This window comes from Oxyura jamaicensis, chromosome 6, assembly GCF_011077185.1.
Source record: "Oxyura jamaicensis isolate SHBP4307 breed ruddy duck chromosome 6, BPBGC_Ojam_1.0, whole genome shotgun sequence".
NCBI lineage: Eukaryota > Metazoa > Chordata > Aves > Anseriformes > Anatidae > Oxyura > Oxyura jamaicensis.
In genome coordinates this window covers 2841709-2864020 of record NC_048898.1, presented here as the reverse complement: position 1 = coordinate 2864020, position 22312 = coordinate 2841709, and the positions used below count along the sequence as shown (strand labels likewise).

The 22312-nt window shown below is 44.7% G+C and overlaps 1 protein-coding gene and 1 long non-coding RNA gene across 7 annotated transcripts in view; one reads left to right on the top strand and one right to left on the bottom strand.

Annotated features, from left to right (window-relative positions):
- Positions 1–22312, bottom strand: part of P4HA1 (prolyl 4-hydroxylase subunit alpha 1) — a 45413-nt gene that overhangs the window by 10881 nt on the left and 12220 nt on the right. For 4 of the 6 annotated variants that reach the window (XR_004751883.1, XM_035329897.1, XM_035329899.1 and 1 more), the window contains 8 exons: positions 19600–19722; positions 17920–18016; positions 14408–14559; positions 11886–12023; positions 9088–9327; positions 8152–8342; positions 7459–7635; positions 3509–3579 (listed from right to left, as the gene is read on the bottom strand). Coding sequence is in view for 5 of the 6 variants with exons in the window: in XM_035329897.1 (XP_035185788.1) it covers positions 3509–3579; positions 7459–7635; positions 8152–8342; positions 9088–9327; positions 11886–12023; positions 14408–14559; positions 17920–18016; positions 19600–19693 (1160 nt within the window). In the remaining variant the exon portion in view is untranslated. Of the gene's footprint in view, positions 1–3508; positions 3580–4668; positions 4740–7458; positions 7636–8151; positions 8343–9087; positions 9328–11885; positions 12024–14407; positions 14560–17919; positions 18017–19599; positions 19723–22312 lie in introns of all 6 variants that reach the window. The other 2 variants (XM_035329900.1, XM_035329898.1) reach the window with 1 other exon arrangement.
- On the top strand, positions 1692–20333 carry LOC118169013. The gene is made up of 3 exons (XR_004751885.1): positions 1692–1854; positions 8999–9005; positions 20323–20333. It is a non-coding gene; the product is annotated as an uncharacterized LOC118169013 (long non-coding RNA).

The following is a 22312-nucleotide window of genomic DNA, read 5'->3' as shown; positions in this document are numbered from 1 at the left end:
TTTCAGGAGCGAGCACAACGACCACTCATGGAAAGCACGTCCCGACCAGAAAGCAGCAACAGGCAGCTCCCACAAGCAACATGAAGCTCCCACTCCATAAACCAGAGAAGCCCCAGCGCAGCCGTCAGGCAGGCCTGCCAAGCCTTCAGAGGTTATGCTTTAGCTACCTCTGCCTAGTCCACCATACAGGCTTTAAGAAAGACAGACAAAGGCAAGCATTCTTACTCCATCGGTTACTTAGAGTTGCAGTGAATGCTCGGAGTCCCTCAGCAGGGTGAATACTGCGTCCTTTCATGAAATAAAAGCACCGTACATGTTTTAGAAATAAAGTAAGTTAATTGCCCGCGGGTACAAAGAACGTCTGTGAGAGGTGGAGGAAATGGGGAACTGGAAGCACAGAGCGGCAGCCTCTCTGCTGGAGGCAGCAGGAGTGGAGGGGAGGCCAGCAGGTCTCCGCAGCTCCACCTACAGCCTCCCAGCACGCGCTAACCCGGTAAGCGCCAGGTCCTGCTGCCGGCAGGGTGTGCAGAGCCTGCACTGAGCCTCCAGTGTCACCAGGCCTCCACCTGCTGCCTTCAGGTACCACAGGCTTTGTCTGGTGGCCCCCAACGCCTGTGGCGAGCCACCCTACACTGTCCTCCTTTGGGGCCAGGCTCAACCTTAGACCTGTGCTAACATCGGCCTACCTCGAGGCCTCTACAGCAGGTGTGCCGTCACCATGAAGATGCATTTTTCCTGCTCCTGTCTATCAGAAAAAATAAAGACTGCCTCAGCAGCGGCACATGCTGCAGAATTTATAAAGCCCTAAACTGTGCTCAGCAGGGTTTTTTTTTTTCCCTTTTAATACATGCCTAATCCACACTCAGGTGCACACGGACTCTACCCTTCAATATAAATTTGGTAGATCTGGTTCCTTTGCTGACAAGGTAACCGGCAACGGAAAGCATTCCATCACTTCTCACCAGCTGACGCCCTAAGCCCACTGTGGGCAGAAGCCTTATTAACAAAAAGGGAAAAGCTTATTTCTTGCAAAGTCACAAGCACAGGAGTTCAAGCTGTGACTCTGCTTACTGGAGGCTTTGATATTTCCTCAGTAAGCAACGCATCAAACCAAAAGCTTGTCTCCTTCTCCAGCTGCACGAGTCAGACTTGCACCAGCCATTACAAAGGCTGTCACAGCACCAAAATGTCAATGCTGCTTTTGCACAGTCGTCAGTCACACTAAATACTCATTTCTGTTTAAGAAGTTTCTAAAACCTACTTAGTAGGTGAAATAATGTTTGTGGAGGGATAACTAAATGAATAAAAGCACAGACTAGTATATCTGAATTGGGAATTGTAACATATGCTACAAGCTCTGACTGGCTGCTGCGAGGAAAGGAAAAAAAAGCTTCTTTAAAAGCAGTGTCAGAGTGGCCAAGTTTATTCTGGTACTGCACACAGCACGGCTCGATGGTGCTCCTCGTCCTGCTGGCAAGGTGCCCCCTTTTATACAGCCTGCCACGTACTGCACAGCGAACAGTAGTCCTCTCAGGGAGGAATGCTGTAATTTAGAAGTGCATTTGCTAGGAAAGAATGTTTAACGGGGGAAAGCAGTCAGCTATTAAAAAAATAAAGCATTTTTTTGGTTTTCAGGAGCAATGATTCATCAGGAATCCAAACCAGCTCAAACAGCCCTGAACAGGGGAACATTTCTACCAGTGGCTCCCCACGAGAAGTTCAGTGATCCAGCATTAACAGCAGGAGCCTTCTAAAGCAGCCTGGTTTTGTGTTTTGTTTTGTTTTTTTTGAGGGGATGGCAATTTTTCTCCCCCTATAGCTTGAGGTGTCGAGTATTTCTCTTTGCAATTCTAAGTCAGTTTCCAATGAGAAAAGGATTTCTAAGCATTTATCTTGGCAAATGCAATTGACTTTTGAGTACCACCAAAGTGGTATATTGGAAGGAAACCCCTGAGCAACACCTTTCTGAGCAGCAAACCTCACAGGTTCCAGGTGCCCGCTCACCTGGTCCTAGCTGGGCGCCAGGTTTATTCCACGTGTGCAGCACACCATGGAGCCAGCAGCACAGTCCCTAGGCAAGGTCAGGTACAGCCTAGTTCCAGATTAACGCCTTCGGAAGAATACTTATTTTGGCATGTCACAAAGCCAATGAGGAAGTGATACCAAATGGGACCTGGCTGCACACGCGTAAGGGAATCAGCTTTTAGGGATAAGTATTGTCTAGCTGTGTTTTTTTTTCCCTCCAACTATGGCATTTCCAATAGTCCCAAAGCATAACACTAATGAAAAATCTAATGAAAAAATCAAAACCCTAAATAAGAAGTCTTTTCATTAAGGATTTTTGATTTAAATAGGGGCCTCTGTATATATCTCAATCAATTTAAATTAGTAATCTGCTCACCTTCCCTAATTCCTACGATTAGCACGTCAAGTTTGACAGAAACCACGAGGGTACATTCAAATGGATCGGCAACTCTGTTCAGCGAAAGCCCCCCTGTGGTCTGGGGCACAGAAAACAAATCCTGGGACTTGAAAAATTTGTTTAAATAAATTGTCACAGATAACCAGAATAGGACATGAACAGACTTCAAAATAATTTTAAAAAAACATTAAATGCAACACATGTCAAACAGGAAGGCGTACGTTCCATTCTGGAGAGGACCCATGGAGGTCATTTGTAAGTAGCAAATACGTAAGAGCTCACTTTGGGCAATTCCCAAAGGACTCCCACGACCTGCAGGAGCTCTGAAGAGTTAAAATGCACGTTGCTGAAGGTGCAATGCACTTTTCAATGTACAAAAAAAAGTTTTAAATTTGCCACTACTCGAGACAAGAATGATTTTAAGGAACACTTTTCAGTTACGATGTTTTTCTAGTTTCTATGAAAGTTATAATCAGCTGTGAATCAACTTGTTGTCCTGTATTTTGAAGCACTTCTTAAAGAATTAAATCAATAAAAATCCTTAAGCTACTGGCCATTCTAATTGCAGGTGCATGTTCAAAGAATTTGAAGGAACACTGGTTTTCTATGAAAGCACCTACTTTCATTTAACATCAAACAGAAATCCTTTAAGGTTACCGACTAGCTTTGCCTCGCACTACCCCTGTGAGTTACAGCAGCTCCTCAATGCCCACGTTTACACAGCGATCACCACCACTGCCGATCACTGGTACAGGTGAGCGACGCATGCAGCCTTCCACCATTAGCGTAAGAACCCTGCGCTCTGCCAACATTTTAGTACGTTAGTCCCACCAGACAAGCCATGCTAAGCAAACGTGCTAGCTCCCACTTTAGCTACCACTGACATTTAGAAATACTTTCTATTTCAGATGACCACATGCTTTGTTATAAGACAGCTCGGTTCATTCCAGGCCATTCTCTTCTGAAGAGAGACTAACGAAAACGTCGCGCAGAATCCTTATTTGCCCCACACATAGAGATGAAGCCCAACAGCGACAGAACAGACTTCCTCGGACTGGGTATACCTTTGGAAGACGTTCCCCTTACCTCTTAGAGACTCTGTAATGTGCTGTGGTCAGTTTCCCAGTCTCGGGGTCATGAACAGTAGCACGGCTCAGCTACAAAAAGAGAAAGGACAAGGGCTTACCCACCTAGTAGGCTGCTTTTTTGCCAAGCCACAGGTGTTTGAAAGGGTTCCGATTGGTCTGGATGGTATGCAATGCTCTTAAATTAGCAATATTTGAACGGCAACAGAAGCTGTAGCTGCCATATCCAAATCAAAACAAATTGGTTGGAAAAATTTGGTTAGATTGTCCTTTCACTTTTTTCCTCCTTTTTTATTTTTTTCCTTTAGAGACTTTCTGCAAATAATTTATGATGCTGAGTTTCACAGACAGTTCCTTTTCATGCAGAAGTTTAAATCCATTGAGACTTTTGGCGTGATGCAGAAGGAAGGCACAGCCAATCTTTAATCACCACTACTGAAACGGGGAGGGAGGTCGGGGACACGACAGTTTCTTTTTATAACCAGCCAGGCTTTCTCCTGAGGCACATTTTGGAACACATTTGCTAAATTCAACACTTGACATACTTTATCCACAAACTGGAAAGAATGAGGAGCCCAGTGAAAAACAAGCTTGCTTTCTACCAAATCAGCAGCAGGTACAAGAGCTCAGGTAGGACTCAGGAATTGTACTGGACAGTGATATTCTGTGTGACTAATCCATTGAGCATGTCGCTCCAGCTGTCACGCATGGGGCAATGACTTCAAGCATCTCTTCCATCTGTAAAGGCACTTGAAGTGGGCTGCTAGGTTTTGCAGAGGAAAGGAGGACAATTTTGGGCTGTTGAGAACTGCAAGGGGAAAGGAGTTTAAAGAAAATGCAGCCTACGCTGAAGGTTCTGTAGCATCGTGTATTTTGTACAATTACAGACCTGTATCTTGTGTATTGTATCATTTGAGAACACACTGAGAAGGTGACTCAAATAATAATAATCATCATCATCAAATATACCCCCTGAACTTCTAGCTGAAGGAAAAGACTGAGAAACTCAGCAGTAACAGCCTGTTACAGGATCTGCATGTAATAAAGCGGTGGACTACAAAGCCAAAGTTGTCTTTTTAGACCACCTCTTTTCTTCCCCATAATGAGCAGAATCTACGTACTCATTACAGGCCCAAAACATCTGGCATAGAGCTCTCTTACCTTTTGCTAATTCTGTAATGTGCCGTCTCCAAGGCTCCTGTTATGGGGTTTGAAATGGTGGCTCGCCTCAGCTGTGAAGCGAACCATCAGAATAGTTGCATTACAAAGCACATACTGCATCACAGCAATCCGACCATTCAGAAGCCTAGGGGAAAGTGTCACACTAGGCCCCACGCAAGCCACCCGGTCACCTCCGGTCACCTCCAGGGGTGGTCTGTCTTTTACGGAGTGGGGGTAGGAAGTCATAAAGCCATGACAGGGCAGTAGGGGGAGTCTCCACTTTTACTAAAGGAGAGTTTTTGAGTGTTGTTTTTTTTTTTTTAAATGCGTGTGTGTTATATATGTAGGTGTGTATACATACATACACATATATGTATATATATTTCAGAGCATTAGAGAAGATCAACTTTTCCAGGAAATAATGTTTCCACTTCTGGAGCAAGAAGAGCAGCTGTCTGAATAAAACAAACTAGAAACTCATTTTCTTCATACTGCAACAGCTGCTGGAAACAACTCAGCATTATGACACACGTACAATCGGTCCTTTGTTCGCGCTCTGTCCGGTGCATGTATGATGAGCTTTACAGTTAACTTGACTCCAAGCAGTGCTGCAATCTTGTGTAAATGAAAGACGAATAAAACCCTACCTTCTGAATCTTTCTGTACCAGTATCAGCACTGAGGTGAACTTCTTTAACACTGACGGCTAACAAAAACAACTTGCTACGTGTATGTTACATTTAGGTTGTGTTCCTGTGTTACAGAGAGTGAGTTTCTTGGCTCAAGGCTTTGCCCTGCCCTTTACTGTGCTCCATTTACTCGACACCATCCCTTCTGTTAACAATGATCAAGAACCTTAGGTGCACTATTTTACTTTGTTCTTGTAATGTCAGGCACTCCCCATACTTTGGGAGAAGTTCCACATTTTGATGGGCTCTAGGCTCAACACAGCATACCAAGTCCCACACCAAAAAGAAGTAAGATTTTTCTGTTAAAAAAAAAGTAAAGCAGGGCCTCTCCTTCCCTACTGACAGGAACAGGTATTAAGGACTCTTAATATGCAGCCTCTCCTCTCATCGTGTGCAGACACATATAGGAACCAAGTCACAAACTGTGATTCCAGAGAGACTCCCAAGGTGAATAATAAGCCTTCCTCCGGCCAGCTTATGCCAGAGCAGCAAAAGGCTGGGCACAGACTATGCAGCCGTGGCTTTCGAGAGTTGGCAGTAGAACATCCCTGGCACCAGGAAGGCAGAAGATCATCTTCCTGCCTCAAAAAACACAATCCTCCTGCTACACTGGTTATTGAGCCCTACAAGGCCTCGGCCATAGAAAATATACGGAACACTAACAGCAGAAAAATGCTTCCACACAACTGAACTGTGACTCTGCAAGTCTTTGCCACAAGTTGAACATCTAATAGGAAGACGAGCGTCTTGGCAAGTCCTGAAGTTTAAAGTCACCATGTGTTCAGAGATCCATACAGGCTTTATTTTCAGTGCGAAGCCTTACTTCTACACCATAAAGATATGATTCAGTCACATTCCACAGACGTAATTGCCAGAGCTTTTGCAGCAAGCAGTAGAGGGGCTTAATCAGCAACAGACAAACTGCAGCTCTGATTTCTAGGCCTGCAGCAAGGCTGCCTGCAGGAGGAGATGTTTTACAGGTTACTCATACTTCCTTACGGTTCCAAATGCTACCTCAGAAATACGATGCATCAGCCTTTAGGAAGCTTTAGAATCTGCTTCTAGCTTCCTAGTACTCGGTGTGGTGACCAAGGGCAGCCCCATCTGTGATGTGCCTATGTGTAACTCACAGCTTTTTTACGTGGCAGCAGACTGAGGTAAGAGTTTGTCCTGTATTTGATGTATTTATTCCCCCAATCTTTGTTTGCTCAGCTCTCTCTGAACAAAAATACATTTAGGCTAAAGAAAGAAAGGAGGAAAAATCTGTTTAGGCAAGTTTAAATCTTATTTTAGAAGTAACTGGTAATTGGTAGAAAAACAAATCAAATTCATCAACTGCCTCCTAAATGTACATCTTGTGATGCACAGTCACGCCAGCTGGATACAGACGGCCACTCAGTCCGTTTCTTGTCCATGTTGGACACTCCTGTTTACTTTAACAGCTGATTTGGCCTGGCTTGTTTGGCCTTCAGAAGCAAGAACCTTGGGATCCGGATTCAGAAATAGGATTTGATGAGTTGGAATTGTGAGTCCGAAGCAGAGCACCGCTGGCTACGTACTGCCTTGTTAAAGCTCTTTCCTTGCAGGTAATTTCAGAACCTGTTAGAAATCAATTTTACGCTGAATGGACCATTCATTATTGTCTACACAGTAATACGGCATTCCAGGACCAGAGGAGTGCCTGCCTTTCCCTAGAAGACTTCCTTCTCTGTGTTACAACTTTGGCAACTACAGACTTTAAAAATAAAAGGAAGGCCATCTGATGCCAGGTATATTTCAAGGCAACCTAGCTGCAGTATGTTTGTTTTTTGTTGGACAACACTCTCCTCCTCATCTGAAACAGCGTGCACCAGAGTTGTGTCTGCCAGAAGAGCCTGACAAGTCTGCACTGCTGTCACCTGGCTCTCCTAATTACAGAGTTTCCAGCTTCCCCACCATCTCCTATAAAGAGCGTATCACCAAGAGCTACGAGGTGAGAAAAGCAATGTGTGAGCACACTGCACACACATCTGCATTCAAGAGGAGATGGTCACACTCACTCACACAGAAAACTACAAGCAGAACTCGAGATTCCAAAAGGCAAAGAAGTGTAAGGCATTTACCCTTGGCTTTGCTAGCTCTTTCACAGTTTCAATCTCTTCATCGGAAATGATATCAAGGAAGCGAACAATTCGAGGTTTGTCCCACTCGTCTTCCTGTTTGACGGGGCCCAGAATGTACCTAGGATTCCTGTTTCCATCATAGTAGCGGCAGAAGAGTCTTTTCTGTCTCTGAGGGGTCTGAAAGCAAGATGAAATGACATAATCAGGAAACTTCTGTAATATCGCTAACAAACATTAGATGTCCTGAGAACAAGAGACAGGAGCAGTTCACACTCCCTACCTTAGTACTGTGCTACAAAAGTAAGAGATGCTTTAAGCTCGAGAAATCAGTACTTTAAGTAAATTAATATTACTCTATAATACTGCAACAAGCAGTACTTTAAACAGTCCTATTAAAAATGATTTTGTCACTGAAAAAAACACTTCTGTTCAATACCATACATCAATCTAGACTTCCAACACCATATTCAGTTAATTACAATTGTTTAGTGCATTTCAGTTAGCCTACAGTAATACTTTTTCTCTACTGGCCAGAAGGAAACAGGGAAGAAATCCAAGACACACTAATCCTCAGCTTTACATACTCAGCCAACTGCTACAACAACTTCCTTGCTTCCACGCCACATACAAATTCTGGACATTGTTTTGTTACGGTTGGTGTCATACATGTGAAAACAGTCTACTCCACTTTACCATTTTGAGACCCTCCCCACGGCACAGCATTTCGTACTTCCTTCTCTCAGGCAGGTAATCCTTTTTCTTAACCTCAGTTTCCTTCTCTGTCTGGTCTTCTGCATCTGTACTGGACTTATTGGCTTCTTTTTCTTTGGCCATGATATATTCAAAATATTTCATGTTCCCATTTGCTCTTTGATGCTCAGGATCTGTTGAAAAAGAAGCAGACCTTTATCACTGGCAGGCCTACAACTTGCAAAGAAGCGTTCAGAAGAGGCTATTTACAAACCCAAAAAAACGGGTGCACACCACTGCTATTCAAACAGAAATCACCTAATCTGGTTTGGGAGCCCTCATAGGAGAGTTAAAACTCTCAGATAGGCTGGAAGCAGTGCTAGCCTGCAGTATGCACACGTCCTTACTCATCAGCAGAAAATCACCCAATGCACCGTCAGAGCAAAGCTCAGCTCATTCACAGCTAAGAACCTGCTTACTCTGAGGCTGGGATCCTCTGAGGCACAGGGGTCTGAGCACTAACTGACCGGGGCTGGCCACTGCAGCCGATCTGACCGTGGAGGGAAAGACAAGGAAACAGCAACGGCCAGGCAGAGCCAGCTTTAAACTCAACAAATTTGTTAGTGTTAGGTCAGAGGTTGGACTCGGTGATCTTGGAGGTCTCTTCCAACCTAGACTATTCTGTGATTCTGTGAAATTCCCTGATGGGAATTAAGAGTTCTGGTGAAAAAGCCTCTGACAACCACTAAGCTTACAAAAATTACTCCAGTTCCCTAACAAACAGTTCTCACTAGCCCTCACTGTAAAGATTAGGTTTAGCTCTAAGTCTCCCAACCCATCCTTTACATAGTCAATCAGTGGAATATTTATCAGTACAAATCTAACAGATGCTCAAACACGGAGCTCGACCTTGCTGAGCTCCAGGCCTCTTTTACATACCCAGTTCGAGAAGGCGTTTGGTGAGCATCATTGCTTTGCCCAGATCCCCCTGCTGATAGACGGCGTAACTCAGGTAGTCCAGAATGTAGACCTTATCTGCAGAAGACACTTCTCCCTCATCCAGCTGCTTCAGAGCTTGTTCCATCCAGAGCTCCGTGTGGTAGTAGTCAGCCTCCGTATATGCAATCTTTCCCAGCTCAAAGCAATCTTCGGCTGTTAAAAAGGATTTGTGCTTTACACCTGTATTTGAAACAAAACAAAACTAATGATTTTCACTGAATTCAGGATCACTCTCCAGAGTTACACTCAATTATTTCCTATTCTACACAGCACAGTATATTGCTGTTCCTGTTGTGGGCTTCAGCATCTCCCTTTGGTGACAGTTATTTGTTGAAGACTCAATTTAAGCATTCAAACCTGTAAATCCTTGACATAACACGTAAGCGGTTACATGCAGTTTTCCATTGCCAGGAAGCCAGCGACTAGCTAAATGCCTTTACAATTTGTGGAAAATAAAATAAATCCCCTTTCCTCAAAACACAAAACACTAAGCCAGAGCAATAGTAAGCTAAATAAGAAGTTTCAGAGGTCTGTTTTCAATGGCATTATATTATTGCTTCCAGAACATTCCTGAAGCACACGTTGTTAGCAACAACTCAGGGGAGGAAGAAAAAGAAAACGTCTGTAAATTCCCAGCTAGTCAAGATTTTTTAAGTCAATTTTAGAAACATTTTAAGGGACCTCTGAAAGATTAAAGCACTAGTAAGCAAATTATAGATTCCTATTTTTGCCACTGTAGATGAAGGCCCATTGAAAAACCAAATTTCATCTTGTAAAAAGAAAACAAAATACACAAGATAAAGTAAGAAAAGGAAACTAAGACAAGGAGGGACTAAGAAGGAATTTTTATTCTTGCCCAGGACCTGCCAGTTCTAGAGCTAAAATTAAAATTCTGATTACATCTTAATCATCCTGAATTTCTAACAGCAGCTCTCACTGCTGTGTTCCAACACGGAAATTCTCCTGTTGAAGACGTGCCTTAAGATATGAAATAGCTGAAGAGACAGTCCACCAAAAGGAATATCCTGCAGAACTTCGTTTCTGCTCGCTAATTAAACATCTCGTGGTCATCCTGGGATGACCAGTGATTCCAGGTTTGAGCCTAGAGCCACCTGCAAGCTCTAAGATAACGCAAAGCTTAGGGAATCAGGTACAGTGGTGGTGTGTGCTCTCAGGGAGGCACAAAGAGATCCTCTGGAAAGAGTAGCAGGTTGCACAGTCATACCCTGGTACATTTAGAAGCAACATAACATCCACACATGAAAAGGCAGCTTAGAAGGGTGCTAAGAAAATATGCCTAATAATTAAGGTAAAGAAACAGCATAGCCTGTAACACACAACAGAGAATTAGTAAGCAATACAGCAGTAGTTAAGATTCTGATCAAAACCTGCCCACCAAGCAACTGGAAATTCCCTGGGAAAGGAGACAAGGAGCATGAACAAGTGACTGCGTGGGATATTCCTCTCTGTAATTTTAAAGGTGAAGAGACCAACCTATTTTCTTCTGTGTTCTGGAGTTTTTGGGTTCTGCGATTACACTTCGTTATATGAAGTTTGGACAGCTCGTTGCCTCACAAGAAGCAACAATACAGTCCTCCCAAACCATTTTGTCTTTATTTTTGTGCTGTTTTAAAACAAACAAACAAAACCCCCTAGTTATTGTAGTAGGCTGAATCTGTAGCTCTTTGAGACAGTCTTGAACTAAACCCAAAAGCACAGTTATACATCATAACATATAAAGCCAATTACCCTTAATTTTATTAGGCATCTGACCACAATGAGTGCTTGCAAAAACACAGATGGATTGTACAAAGCTGATTTTTTGCCAGTTGGCACAGTACTGGTTTTGAACAGAGGAAATTAGATGAAAAAGTAGCAGAGAAGATTCTTCTGGCAAGGATGAAAAGTGTCCTCTACATATAAACCTGTTAAAGGTTATCTTGGTAAGCTCAGGTTCTTTGCATGCACATGGTAACGGTCCCTGTCTTTGTTTTTTCAGTTTATGAAGCTTAAGTTCAAAGAAACAGAAGTTCTAACCTGAAAGGCCCGTCTTTTCAATGGGAGGGACAGGGATATTAAACAACAGAATTATCGTTAAAATACATTGCATTGTGCAACAAAACATGGTATCTGCCACAGCCCAACTACTTCAACACAAGGAAAATACCCAACCAAGCATACAGATTTTTTATTAAAATCTATTAACGCTAATTTATCTTAGCGTAACTAAGATGCAGATTTTTTTTAAAGAAATCTTCAAGTTCTAGCGCAAGCAGAAAATCAGCATGTGATTAGTATGACAGAACAGAGTGTAAATTCAGAATGAAACCTGCATCCTGTGCAGGGCATTTCAGCCCCATGAACTCTGAGTGTGGGCATGAAAAAGCCCAGCTGGCAGGGAAGCCACACGGCTGTAACTTCTGACAGAACCAGCGCAGCAGCAGACCTGACAGAATGCCAGAGCGGGTCAAGCCTTCCTGGGTGCCTCTTTACCAGCACGGCCTGAAGCAACAGGTCCCTTTCTCTTGATGTTCGGCAAATTAAAACTTACACCTACGTGAGCCTATAGTCAACAATCCACATCGCATCACATTTCATAAATTATTAGCAAATTCAAGTTTCCTGCTGCTACCTTCACACAGCAGTCAAACAAGGTGGACCACAGTGAAAGGACTTGTCATCGGGACTCCGAGCACAAGTTCACAGTGTGTTCTGAAAATAATGCCTGTGACTCTTACCTGGGAGATTCCCTCTTGAGAGGGTGTCTGTATCCAAATTATACGTGTCTTGAAGCCGCAGGAGGGCTTTTGCTGCACCAGTCTGATCTTCATCATTTGGGAAGAACTGCCGCTGGATAGTCATGTTGGAGATAAAGCCTGAAATGACAGGGAAACACTTGGCCTTCCTCGTCCCAGGAATTCTACGAACGCGATGCATGAAACAACTCCCTCCTCCAGGGAAAGCTAACATTTAAGGAAAGGCCATTAGCCTTATGCAGCACCAAAAATACTGCAAGTTTGTTTCCAAAGAACAGGAGTACCACTTAGGTTCCACTCAGAAACTATTTTTATCTTAACATGGAAAAAAAATTATACAGAACAAAAAAGACCACCCCCACCTGGGGAACGTTACCGATGTTATATCTATAGCTTTTGTAACCATTCCATGCAATCTTCCTTTCAAAAGGCTTTTCATTCAGTAACATGGAATTTAAAAACAATTTAGGATGCAAAAAAAAAACTGTATGAAGAGTAACCATGTAAAGATTAATGCTGGTCAATATAAAGATGAAAAACAAAGATGCTGGCATCTAACCTCAAACAGCTTTTCACAAGACTTGAGGCAACTAACAGGCACTAGGAAGCCATCTGCTTTCTGGGAACTTGGGCATTAATGTGCTTACACAGAAACTTGAGAAACGCACAGTTACAAAGGTTTCTCAAGAGCCATCTTCATACTGCCTGAACTGAACTGGAAACACATTTGGAAAAGTCAGCACTTCCATTTTTTAATGTGTGTGTTTGCTTGTCAAAATAAAGCAAAGGAACCACCAAAAGAAAAACTTAAGAGGTTTGCAGGCTTCTTTTAGGGTGACGTTTATGGAATGAAAGACAAGCAGGTTGCATAAAGTGAAACGATATTCTCTTTAGGGACTGTTGCCTGGTCATTAATCACATGCAGCCATCTGCCCTGCTACAAAAGGACTCCACTTCTTGCTGGTGAATGCGTGTGCAACCTCTGCTGCTGCTTGCAGGGCCCTGCAGCAGAGCTGATACGTTACCCTCTCCTCAGGGGGAGAGCTGCCCGAGTTTCCCCCTTCTGCTTTTGCACAGCCAGGAGGCCTACGGGCTGCTTGTGCTGTGGGGGAAAGCAGAACCAGCGTCTTGATACACATCGTCACCAACAGGAACGGCACGAGCAGTCAGCCCTGATGACCTACGTCTGAACAAACCAACAGCCACCGACATTTTCAGAAAAGTGACTTTTCTACTTGACTTCTCTGTCCCAAGACAAGTTGTATAACATTACCTCGCCAAGTGCAGTGCCAATAAACTGTCAAGTTCATCTAATATCCTCCAGCTGAAAAATATGCTGCATGACCAAAAGCAGACAAATGCAATTCCAATTCCTAGCAACAAAGCGCAGCTACACAACACCTAGCTGCAAAACCATCCACAAAACGATGAACTAGCCAAATTCATGATTTTTGCCCCATTCTCAATACTCCTTTTTAACTATTAAGTCTTGATAATATTATCCATTTATGGAAAGGTTTTGTACTTTAAAAAAATACCATATCCTTCCACTCCCTTGCAGCCTTACGTCTACTACACTCTGCTTCCCCCAGCATTTTCCCTTTTCCTCACAATTCAGTCAAAACAATCCCCTCCCCACCCAGGAGGAGGTGTACTGCTCCAGGCTTCTGGCCAGCAGGTGAGGCATCTTTTCAGTCGGCACATTCAGTCTCACAGCAACAACTGGGAAGCTGAATGCGCTGAGCTCCTATCAGAGACCAACACTTGGGCTTTTCTGAAAGCTCCATGCTTCATTAATGTTTAACAAACCTAGACCTGATGTTAGCTACTTGCTGAAACAGATTTGCACAGGTGAAATATAACTAGCCCAGCTTCCTTGCACTAAAAATCGTGTTCATGGTCAACTGCTATTTTATGTCCTGTTACCTACTGAAGAGCTTCTACTCTTGTGCAGGAAGAGTCAGCAAAGTGCTTTCCAGACTAATTCAGATTCGTTCCACAAACGTTCGTTCTCTACCATCATGTGGGTTTCACACCAGCACACCTTAACAACACTGGGCACGTCAGCAGCAATGGCACTTGACCATACCCAAAGACAATCCCCGCTGTTTTGTGCTCAAAATAGTGTTTTTGTTGTTGTTGTTGTTGTATCCTTTTATCTTTTCCATGGAGTTGTCAGGCTTACAGATGAAGCTTTCTAACAGACTAGTTTCCTGGAACTGGAAGTGTACACAAAGCAAGCCCTGGTACCTTGCAAAATTTGAAGCCTCCGAAGAGATTACTCAAGTTAAACATCCTAGTTTACCTAAATATTTGTGGAACTCCAATGACAGCACACTGACAGCAAGATGGCCAGACTTCAAGGATTTTTTTAAAAAACATTTTTTATGAAAGCATCTCAAAAGCAGACTTATAAATGTAATTCAGAGCATTACCTGTTAAAGACATGGTCTAGTTAAGCTCAATTATAATGTGATCATTGCTTTTACTACAGGCATACTCACCATCTGACATGTCCTTCAGAACCAGGCTCTCCAGCTCACCCCACTCTGTGTTAAGCCGTTTCATCAACTTGAATGCATTTACAGGATGTCCCAGAAACCCCTCTGGGTCTTTTGTAGCAGTGGCTGTCAGCTGATCTAATTTCTCTGCCCATCTATAGTGAAAATACATATTCATTAAAGTCGGTTGTAAAAAGCCTGACAACAAAGCTGATGTCAAGCCATGCAGCAGTCTTGGCTGATAAAAATCCCAAATTGCAAGCTTTTACATTTTCTATATTTAAAGCACTTCTGGAATGAACACAAGGGCACTTTTTTTTTTTTTCTTTAGGGGCAGCCTAAATCTCAGGCTCAAGAACTTGGGTTTCTCTTATTTTTGCATATCACAGAATCACCTAGGTTGGAAGAGACCTCCAAGATCACCTAGCCCAACCTCTAACCTAACACTACCAAGTCCTCCACTAAACCAGATCCCTAAGCTCTACATCTAAACGTCTTCTCAAGACCTCCAGGGATGGTGACTCAGCCACTTCCCTGGGCAGCCCATTCCAGTGCCTAACAACCCTTTCGGTAAAGAAGTTCTTCCTAATATCCAACCTAAACTTCCCCTGGCACAACTTTAGCCCATTCCCCCCAGAAAGCAGCACTCCCACAACCCCTGAGAATCAACAAGAGCTGTTTATTGCCGGGACACCTTGCAGGCAAGCCTGCGGGATGTCCGTGGTGTTTGGTGGCTCCAAGCTAACGCTTGCGATGGAGCCTGAGCAACGAGTAGGGGGCTCGCCGGGCACTCCTGCGATGCTGGTGGTGCTCTCGGATGGCAGAGCACAAAGACGTGCCGCAGGAGTCCCAGGCCTGTCCCGGCAGAGGCGGATCCACTTCCATCTGTTCCTCCACAGCTGGGGGATCCAGCTCCATGGGCTCCACGTGTTGGGCAGAAGGCTAAGCCAGTCCTTGCCCGGGACTGCCCAAACGGGATGCCTTCCGGCCGGGATGTTCTCAGGCCAGGGTGCCGAACCAGGGGGTCGTCCAGTGCCACGCCTCGGTCCCACGCCACCGGCAGTCAGAGGGCCGAGATGCTCAGCGAGTGGTGGGCCAGCTGCAGGGGGCCTGTTTTATAGGGCCCGCAGCAAAGGCGGGGCAGTGGTGGCCACCGTGACCTCAGCAAGCCTCTGTGATGGAGGGGCCCACGCGTGGCCAAAGGCGGCTGTGCTGGGAGCGGCCTGGAAGATGCCCTCCCGTGGACAAGGAGGAGGGTTGGGGGGCTGAGGGCCCCTTTTCTGGGGCTGGCTCCCCAGTGCCATTTGGCTTGCCAGAGAGAAAGGCTGCCCCTCGGCCACAGGGACTGCCCTGCACTTCCCATCCTGTGCCCTGGGTCTATTTTTAACACTGGTTTTTATTTTCCTATTCTTTATGGAAAAGAACAGAAGCCAGGTGCATCTTCAGCCCTAGTTCCCATGTGCGCTTTGTGCTCCGAGTGAAGAATTTCTTCCTCACGTCACATCTCCTCTAAATCCCCCCTCCGTTTGTTCAAAGCCGTTACTCCTGGTGCCATGGCTACACTCCCCGAGAGAGGCCCTCTCCAGCTTTCCTCTAGGCCACTTCTATGGGTAAGGTTAGGTGCCCAAAATGCAGGCCCTAGCAAGCTGCAGCCTCCTCTACCTGGTTCCACACGTTTCACATGACGTTTTCCAGCTCAGGCTTTAGCCTCTCATCAGTGTACCACAGAATCATTAAGGTTGGAAAAGACCTTCAATATCACCTGGTCCAACCATCACCCTGCTGCCAATGTCACCCACTGAACCACGTCCCTACACACCAGCTCCAACTTATTCCTTGAACACCCGCCAAGGACAGTGATGCCACCACTTCCCTGGGCAACTCATTCCAATGCCAGCAGAGCCATTATGAATTTTCAAGCAAGACCAATCAAAACTCATTTATCCACATTTCTGATATTTTTTTTTAATTCACTTGACTTTTAGACACGTACTCTTCCATCTATGGTAAGCACCACTGCCTTCCACACTGTAAGCTTGCATTAAAGAACATGTAGCTCTCAGGATCTCAAATGAGGAGCCCGGATCAAGTTTCTGGTGCTGTAATTCTAAGACTGCAAACCTCTCCTCCTCTTCCAGTGGTAAGATCCATCCACAACCCTAACACACTCTGAAACAGGCAGGCAACCACTGTTGCCCACCTCCAAATAACCCAACTTCCCCTCCCTGCCCAAAACAAAGCTGACCTACAACATGAAGACAAACAACACAAGCCCATCTGCTGTTCTTGTCAGCAGCAAAGTGGCTGACAGGGTTCCCTCCCAAACAGCATGCTCGCAGCACTCCTGTGGACCAACTGCAGCTTCTGGCAAGCTGAAGACTGAGAAAGTAATTTCAACAACTTGCCCATTCACGCTGCACAAGCACAAACCCATTGCACATCTCCCACTGCATGATGATCAAACCTAACAATGTGCTGGAAGTCCCTGCAACTGTCAGCCGCAACCACAAGGCCAAGATTCCTTTCACGTTGTCTCGTTTCACATAAACCTCAACCACAAGCCACCCACAAGGTGTGAGCCATCCTCCCCATCTCAGTGAATTACCAGCTTTCAGCGAGTTGATTTAAGTCCGTGCAAGCTACCAATGTCCTTGAGCTTCCTTGAGCTAAAGCACAGAGCCCAACAAACTTAAAAGATGCTTGTATTTTTTCCAGCTTCTCTCCGACAGTTATTTCATTTTTTTCTCCCCGAGAGCAGCCACCTCCAATATAATAAAAACAGAGCTGCGAGACTTATACGATAAGCTATATTTACATAGTTTTGTTATCCAGTCTTCATGTTCCCAGCTGTAAAGAATATACTTGTGACATTCCAAACCTGTGAGCAATTCCAACTCTGCATTTTAGGTGTTGAAAATAAATGCAGTCTGACAGAACTACCTTTCCTCCTGGATGGCAGAATGTAATCCACAAAGGCTAAAAAAAATTCGTGCATCTACCTAAAATGGCTTAATCAAACTCTGATAAAATCTGAGATATTGTGCTTTTACATTTAAATAAAAATATAGCACGTAGAAGGAGACTGTTCTTGTAGTGGAGTTTTGGTATTCATTGGTTCGGCACCTGTGGGCAATACGGCCACACCAATGCTGATCAGAGCTTTTACATCTGGTGTATGTGTCGGTGCAGCCCTTGTAACGCTCGCTCCCAGCTTTCAGTTTCCAGTGAGCACATCGTCAGGAAGAACTACTTCCCCTTGGGGACTACATGCAACCAGGAGCTCTGAGGTGAAGACACCATATAGAAAGCAGGTTGATCAGATTTCATCATCAGAAAGCTCCATAAAACAAACCTATGGCTTGGAGATAACTTAGGACAAAAGACAGTAAAAGCTTCTAGTTCAATCTTTGCCTCAGAGACAAAATTCCTCAAATTTAATGAGCCTTGAGAAACACTTTTTTCAGAAGGGCGGACTCAAATTATTAACTATTAGCATTACAAAATAAGCTACTTACTTTTTGATCTGTTCCAGCTTGCTTTCTTCTGCCTTGATGTAGTCTTTTAGTGACACCACCAGATCTTTTTCTGTATTAATTAAGTCTGTCATATGACCTAGAAAAAGGAAGAACAGGTTGTACTGGGTCTGGCTGGGATGTTAACTTTCCCTGCAGCAGCCCATACAGTGCTGCGCTCTGCACTTGTAGCTAGAACAGCAGTGGGATCACACCGGTGTTGTGTCTGCTGCTGAGCAGTGCTTGCACATCAGAACTCTCTCTGACCCTCCTAGGGGGTGGGCAAAGAAGTGAGAGAGAAACATCAGCAGGGCAGCTGACCTAACCCAACCAAAGGGATATTCCATACCATGTGGGGTCACACTCAGCAATAAAAGGTGGAAAAAGGAAGAAGAGGGGAGGGGTGGGCTCTCATTGCAAAAACGTCTGTCCTCCTCCCGAACACCGGCTACGTGCATTGAGGCCCTGCTTCAAGGACGTGGTCAAGCATCGCTCATTTTTGGGAAGGAGAGAGTAATTTCTTTCCTCTGCACTTCCACACAGCCTTTACTTGTTTTGTTTTGTTATTCCCTTTCCCCCTCCCTCTTCCCCTTTCCCTTTTTTCCTTTTAGTTGAATTGTTTAATTAATAATAATATTTCCTTAATAATATATATATATATTATATTTTCTCTTTAATTAAATTATCCTTATCTCAACCCGTGAGTTGTTCTTTCCTTTATTTCTTCCCTTCCTCATCTGAGGAGGGGGAGTGAGAGAGCGGTTGTGGTGTTCAGCTGCCTAGCACGGTAAAACTACCACACAGCTTAGTTAGACAAGGAGAAACAAAAACAAAACAAAAAAGGGGGGGGGGAGAACTAAGCTTAGAGGAGTTCTTCCTCTCTTCTGCTTTCTTCCATTCTTCCCTCCCCAAAGTCTTTCCATATTTATTTGAATAATCCTGAAGGACTATTTGAGTAAGGCTTCTTGCCATTTTTTTGGAAGAAAATCTCATGTTGGACAAAGCTTGTTGCCATGGCAATTAGCATAATATCACATATTTATTATTAGAACTAATTTAGGATTCATTTGTAAAAGGAAGCAGTTTGCAACAGAGTAAGCTTTTATCTGAGCATCCATAATGTAGAGCAAATAATGACAAAGCTAAGGAAATATACAAAGACTTCATCTTTGATACACAATACTAACCCAGCATCTTATTTTTAAGATTACTTGCATGACTTCAATGGGACCTCGAGCAGACTTTGTATTAGTTAATAGCTGCTTCACTTCTTGCAGGCAGCTGGCAGGTTCCCCATGAAGTGATGCAGCTCTGTTACATGGCATGAGGACACAACGGTATGCTGACAGACAGGTATCATTAGGTACCTCCAGCAGTTGTTTTGCTTGCTTCTACGTATCTGCAACAGTCCGCACCACAATTTTGTCTACAGCTTACTACCCGTGGGAATACGTAACGAATACAAAGCCTACCCTTGGCCATTAGACTGACTGGACCAAATTAATTCAAAGCATCTTTCTCTCAAAGGCAAGAAGTCAATCAGGTCCTGAGAACTAGGAAGTGGATTTGGTTCTGTACCAATTAAAGCCTTGCACTCCATTAACACATCCCTGCAGGATCAGCTTTGACAGCCATCAAGAAATTCTTTCAGCCATGTAGCATATAGACCGAGGCATGTCTCACCAATGGAAGTGAAGAAGTCCGTATGGGCATAAGAAAAAGGCAGCAGAAATCCAACGGCTACAGAATACCAAATCCTGGGGAATGCCATGGCCATAGGTCAACAGCTGTCACCTCACCACGGACCTACAAAAGAAACAAAGTAGGTAAAGCATCACTCTTCACCCCAGATTTGACTCTGCCTCTGGAAGATACAGCTTATTCCCTCCGGGCTGCCCCTAGCTCTCGAGGCAGCAGAATTTCAGCAGTAGTACCACCCTCGATAAGCTTGAGCACGCACAGCAGCTCCCATGGAGGGCTGACACCGTTCTGCAGACGTGCTTTTGTGGCAAGAGATGACAGAATAACTTGGTGACAGGGCCTTTCCAAGCATTCTTCATCATTTTGCCATCTATGAAATACTGCAGACAGAGCCTGGGCTGCTTCACAAAAAGCACAAAAATCTCAGGACAACTAAGAGCAGGCACTCAGGGAACACATCCTACCAAATGAAAACACATAATGACAAGTTTATCACAGAGGAAAAAACAGTTCCTTTGATCAAAGGAGACCAGTGGAAGAGGCAGGAACAAGCCCCCGAAGAAGCAGCCCAGAGTAAGGCTGTTGCACACTCCTGCCCTTCAGCTGCCCGCCGTCACAACGCCAGCACCCCACCGAGAGCAGACCCACCACGAAAGGTTTCCCCAGGGGTTGGCCCACAGCAGCTGCTGCAGGAGCCCAGGGCAGGCACACAGGCAGCGCTCTCTCCCACGGACGGCTGCCAAGTTCACAGCCTTCCAAGAGCCTGAACCCTCGCGACAGACCAGGATTTCCTCACTACTGAATACTTTGGAAGTAATTAGGTTCTCTTGGAATTCATGAGGTTTAGTTTTTTCCATATGCAAAAGTGTATTCTATCTCCTCAGATAAACCAAAACGACCATATGTGCAAACAGAAACTGTTCTAGAGAAACTCTTCCAAAGGCAATACAATTAATGGAGGGGAAAAAAAGAAAAAAGAAAAAAAAAAGAAACATTCCAAAGTGGCTTGGCCTGCTAAGGGAGGAAAGTGATTCGCTTTTGGTTGAATTGACAGCACAAATAGGGATCACCATATAAGCAGGCGTGCCGCTCCCATGTGGTGCGGACAAACTCAGGACAGTGCCAAAGTCACACCTGAAGACAAACCATTCAAGCCCAGCCCTAAACACGATGAACAAAAATCCAGCTCTGCAGGCGGCCTGTAATGCTTCCTAGCTGTCAGCATAACCCGGGGCTGCTGATAACATCTGTACAACTCTAGCTACTTATCCTCTGACTAACGTGAGCCTCATTAAATCTGGCCTCCAAGTGAGTAATTGCTCCAAGTTAACGGGTCACATCCCAAAGTTTTCTTGCAGACCAATTTCTTCTCACTCTTTCCTTAAGGAAAGCTGTACCCATGTGCGCAAGGCCACTGCACGCACCTGCACTCTTACTACAACTGCTCAATTTGCATTTTGCTCTGCAGAAAGCTGAGCCTCCTGCTCATTCAGCAGGCACGCTAATACATCTGTGAATCAATTACAAAGCACAAACAGTTCTACTACGCGGTAAATATTTGCTCTCACTATCAGTACTCAGAATTCATTGAGCTATTTGTTTACTGCACTCAGGGAAACACAAGGAAGGCTCCAGGACATTACTTTTTACTATTAATCAATGGGAGCCCTGTTTCCTAAAACATAAACAAGTGACAAAATGAAAACCCAACTGACAACAAGAGCTACGCCTCCTCCCCACCACCACTCCCGGTGACAGTCTCCCACCTTGCCTGACAGGAGGTTCCCTAACCAAAGCCTGTCCAAGCAGCATGCTTTGGGAATGTTTGTCCTCCTCTTTACAGCCTGTTCCAGCACTGGGCTGGCTCTGAACACTGTTCCAGCCCTCCTCCCTCCTCCCACCTTCACCGACACGCTGCAGAAGAACGGGTGGCGACAGGCACAAATTGCAACAAGGGGAATTCTATTTAGGTACAAAGAACAAGTTTGTCATGGTGATAGCAGCTGAGCGCTGGAAAAGGTTGCCCCGAGAAAAAGGATTGCCCATTCTTGGAAGAAATTCAAATTGCACAGGCCAGGCCTGTGTGCAGCCCAGCCTACCCTCCAAGCTCACCCAGCGTAAAGAGAAGGTCAGACCAGATGACATCCAGAGGTCGCCCCCAATTTCACTCTTTATTTTGTTTTATTTTGTGTCTCCTGAGAGGCCTCAGACTGCTGCAGCAGCTTTCAGCCACCCAAGATGACTTCCCTCCAGCCAGAATTCAGAGTTGGAAGCAGAGCCCAAGGCAGCGGCCAGCCAAGTGCTCGCTGCCCTAACAGCAGTTGCTAAGTAGCACGGCTATCAAAACTTCTGCAAAAGGATCGGCTACAGGTTCCTGAATCAAAAAAAATAAAGCTCAGTTAAGAAAGATGCTGGGAATCTCTCAAACGCACAAGCTGCCAAATAAGTAGGCTTAATTTCTTCCTGTCAGAGAGATGAAAATCCTCTCCATGTTATCGCTGTCTGGCTCTCCTCCTCAGCTGCGTCCCTCAGGCATATACAAAGATGGCATCTCAGTGTAGCGGAGAGGAGGAAACCTACTGCCCACACGCAGGATGAACGACTCTGGGCCTGATTTCAGTGGGAGGCCGGCTGACAGCTTTCGCACAGGAGATTGCTATGCTTCTGTGAGAAGGATGTTTGCTAAGCTTTGAAA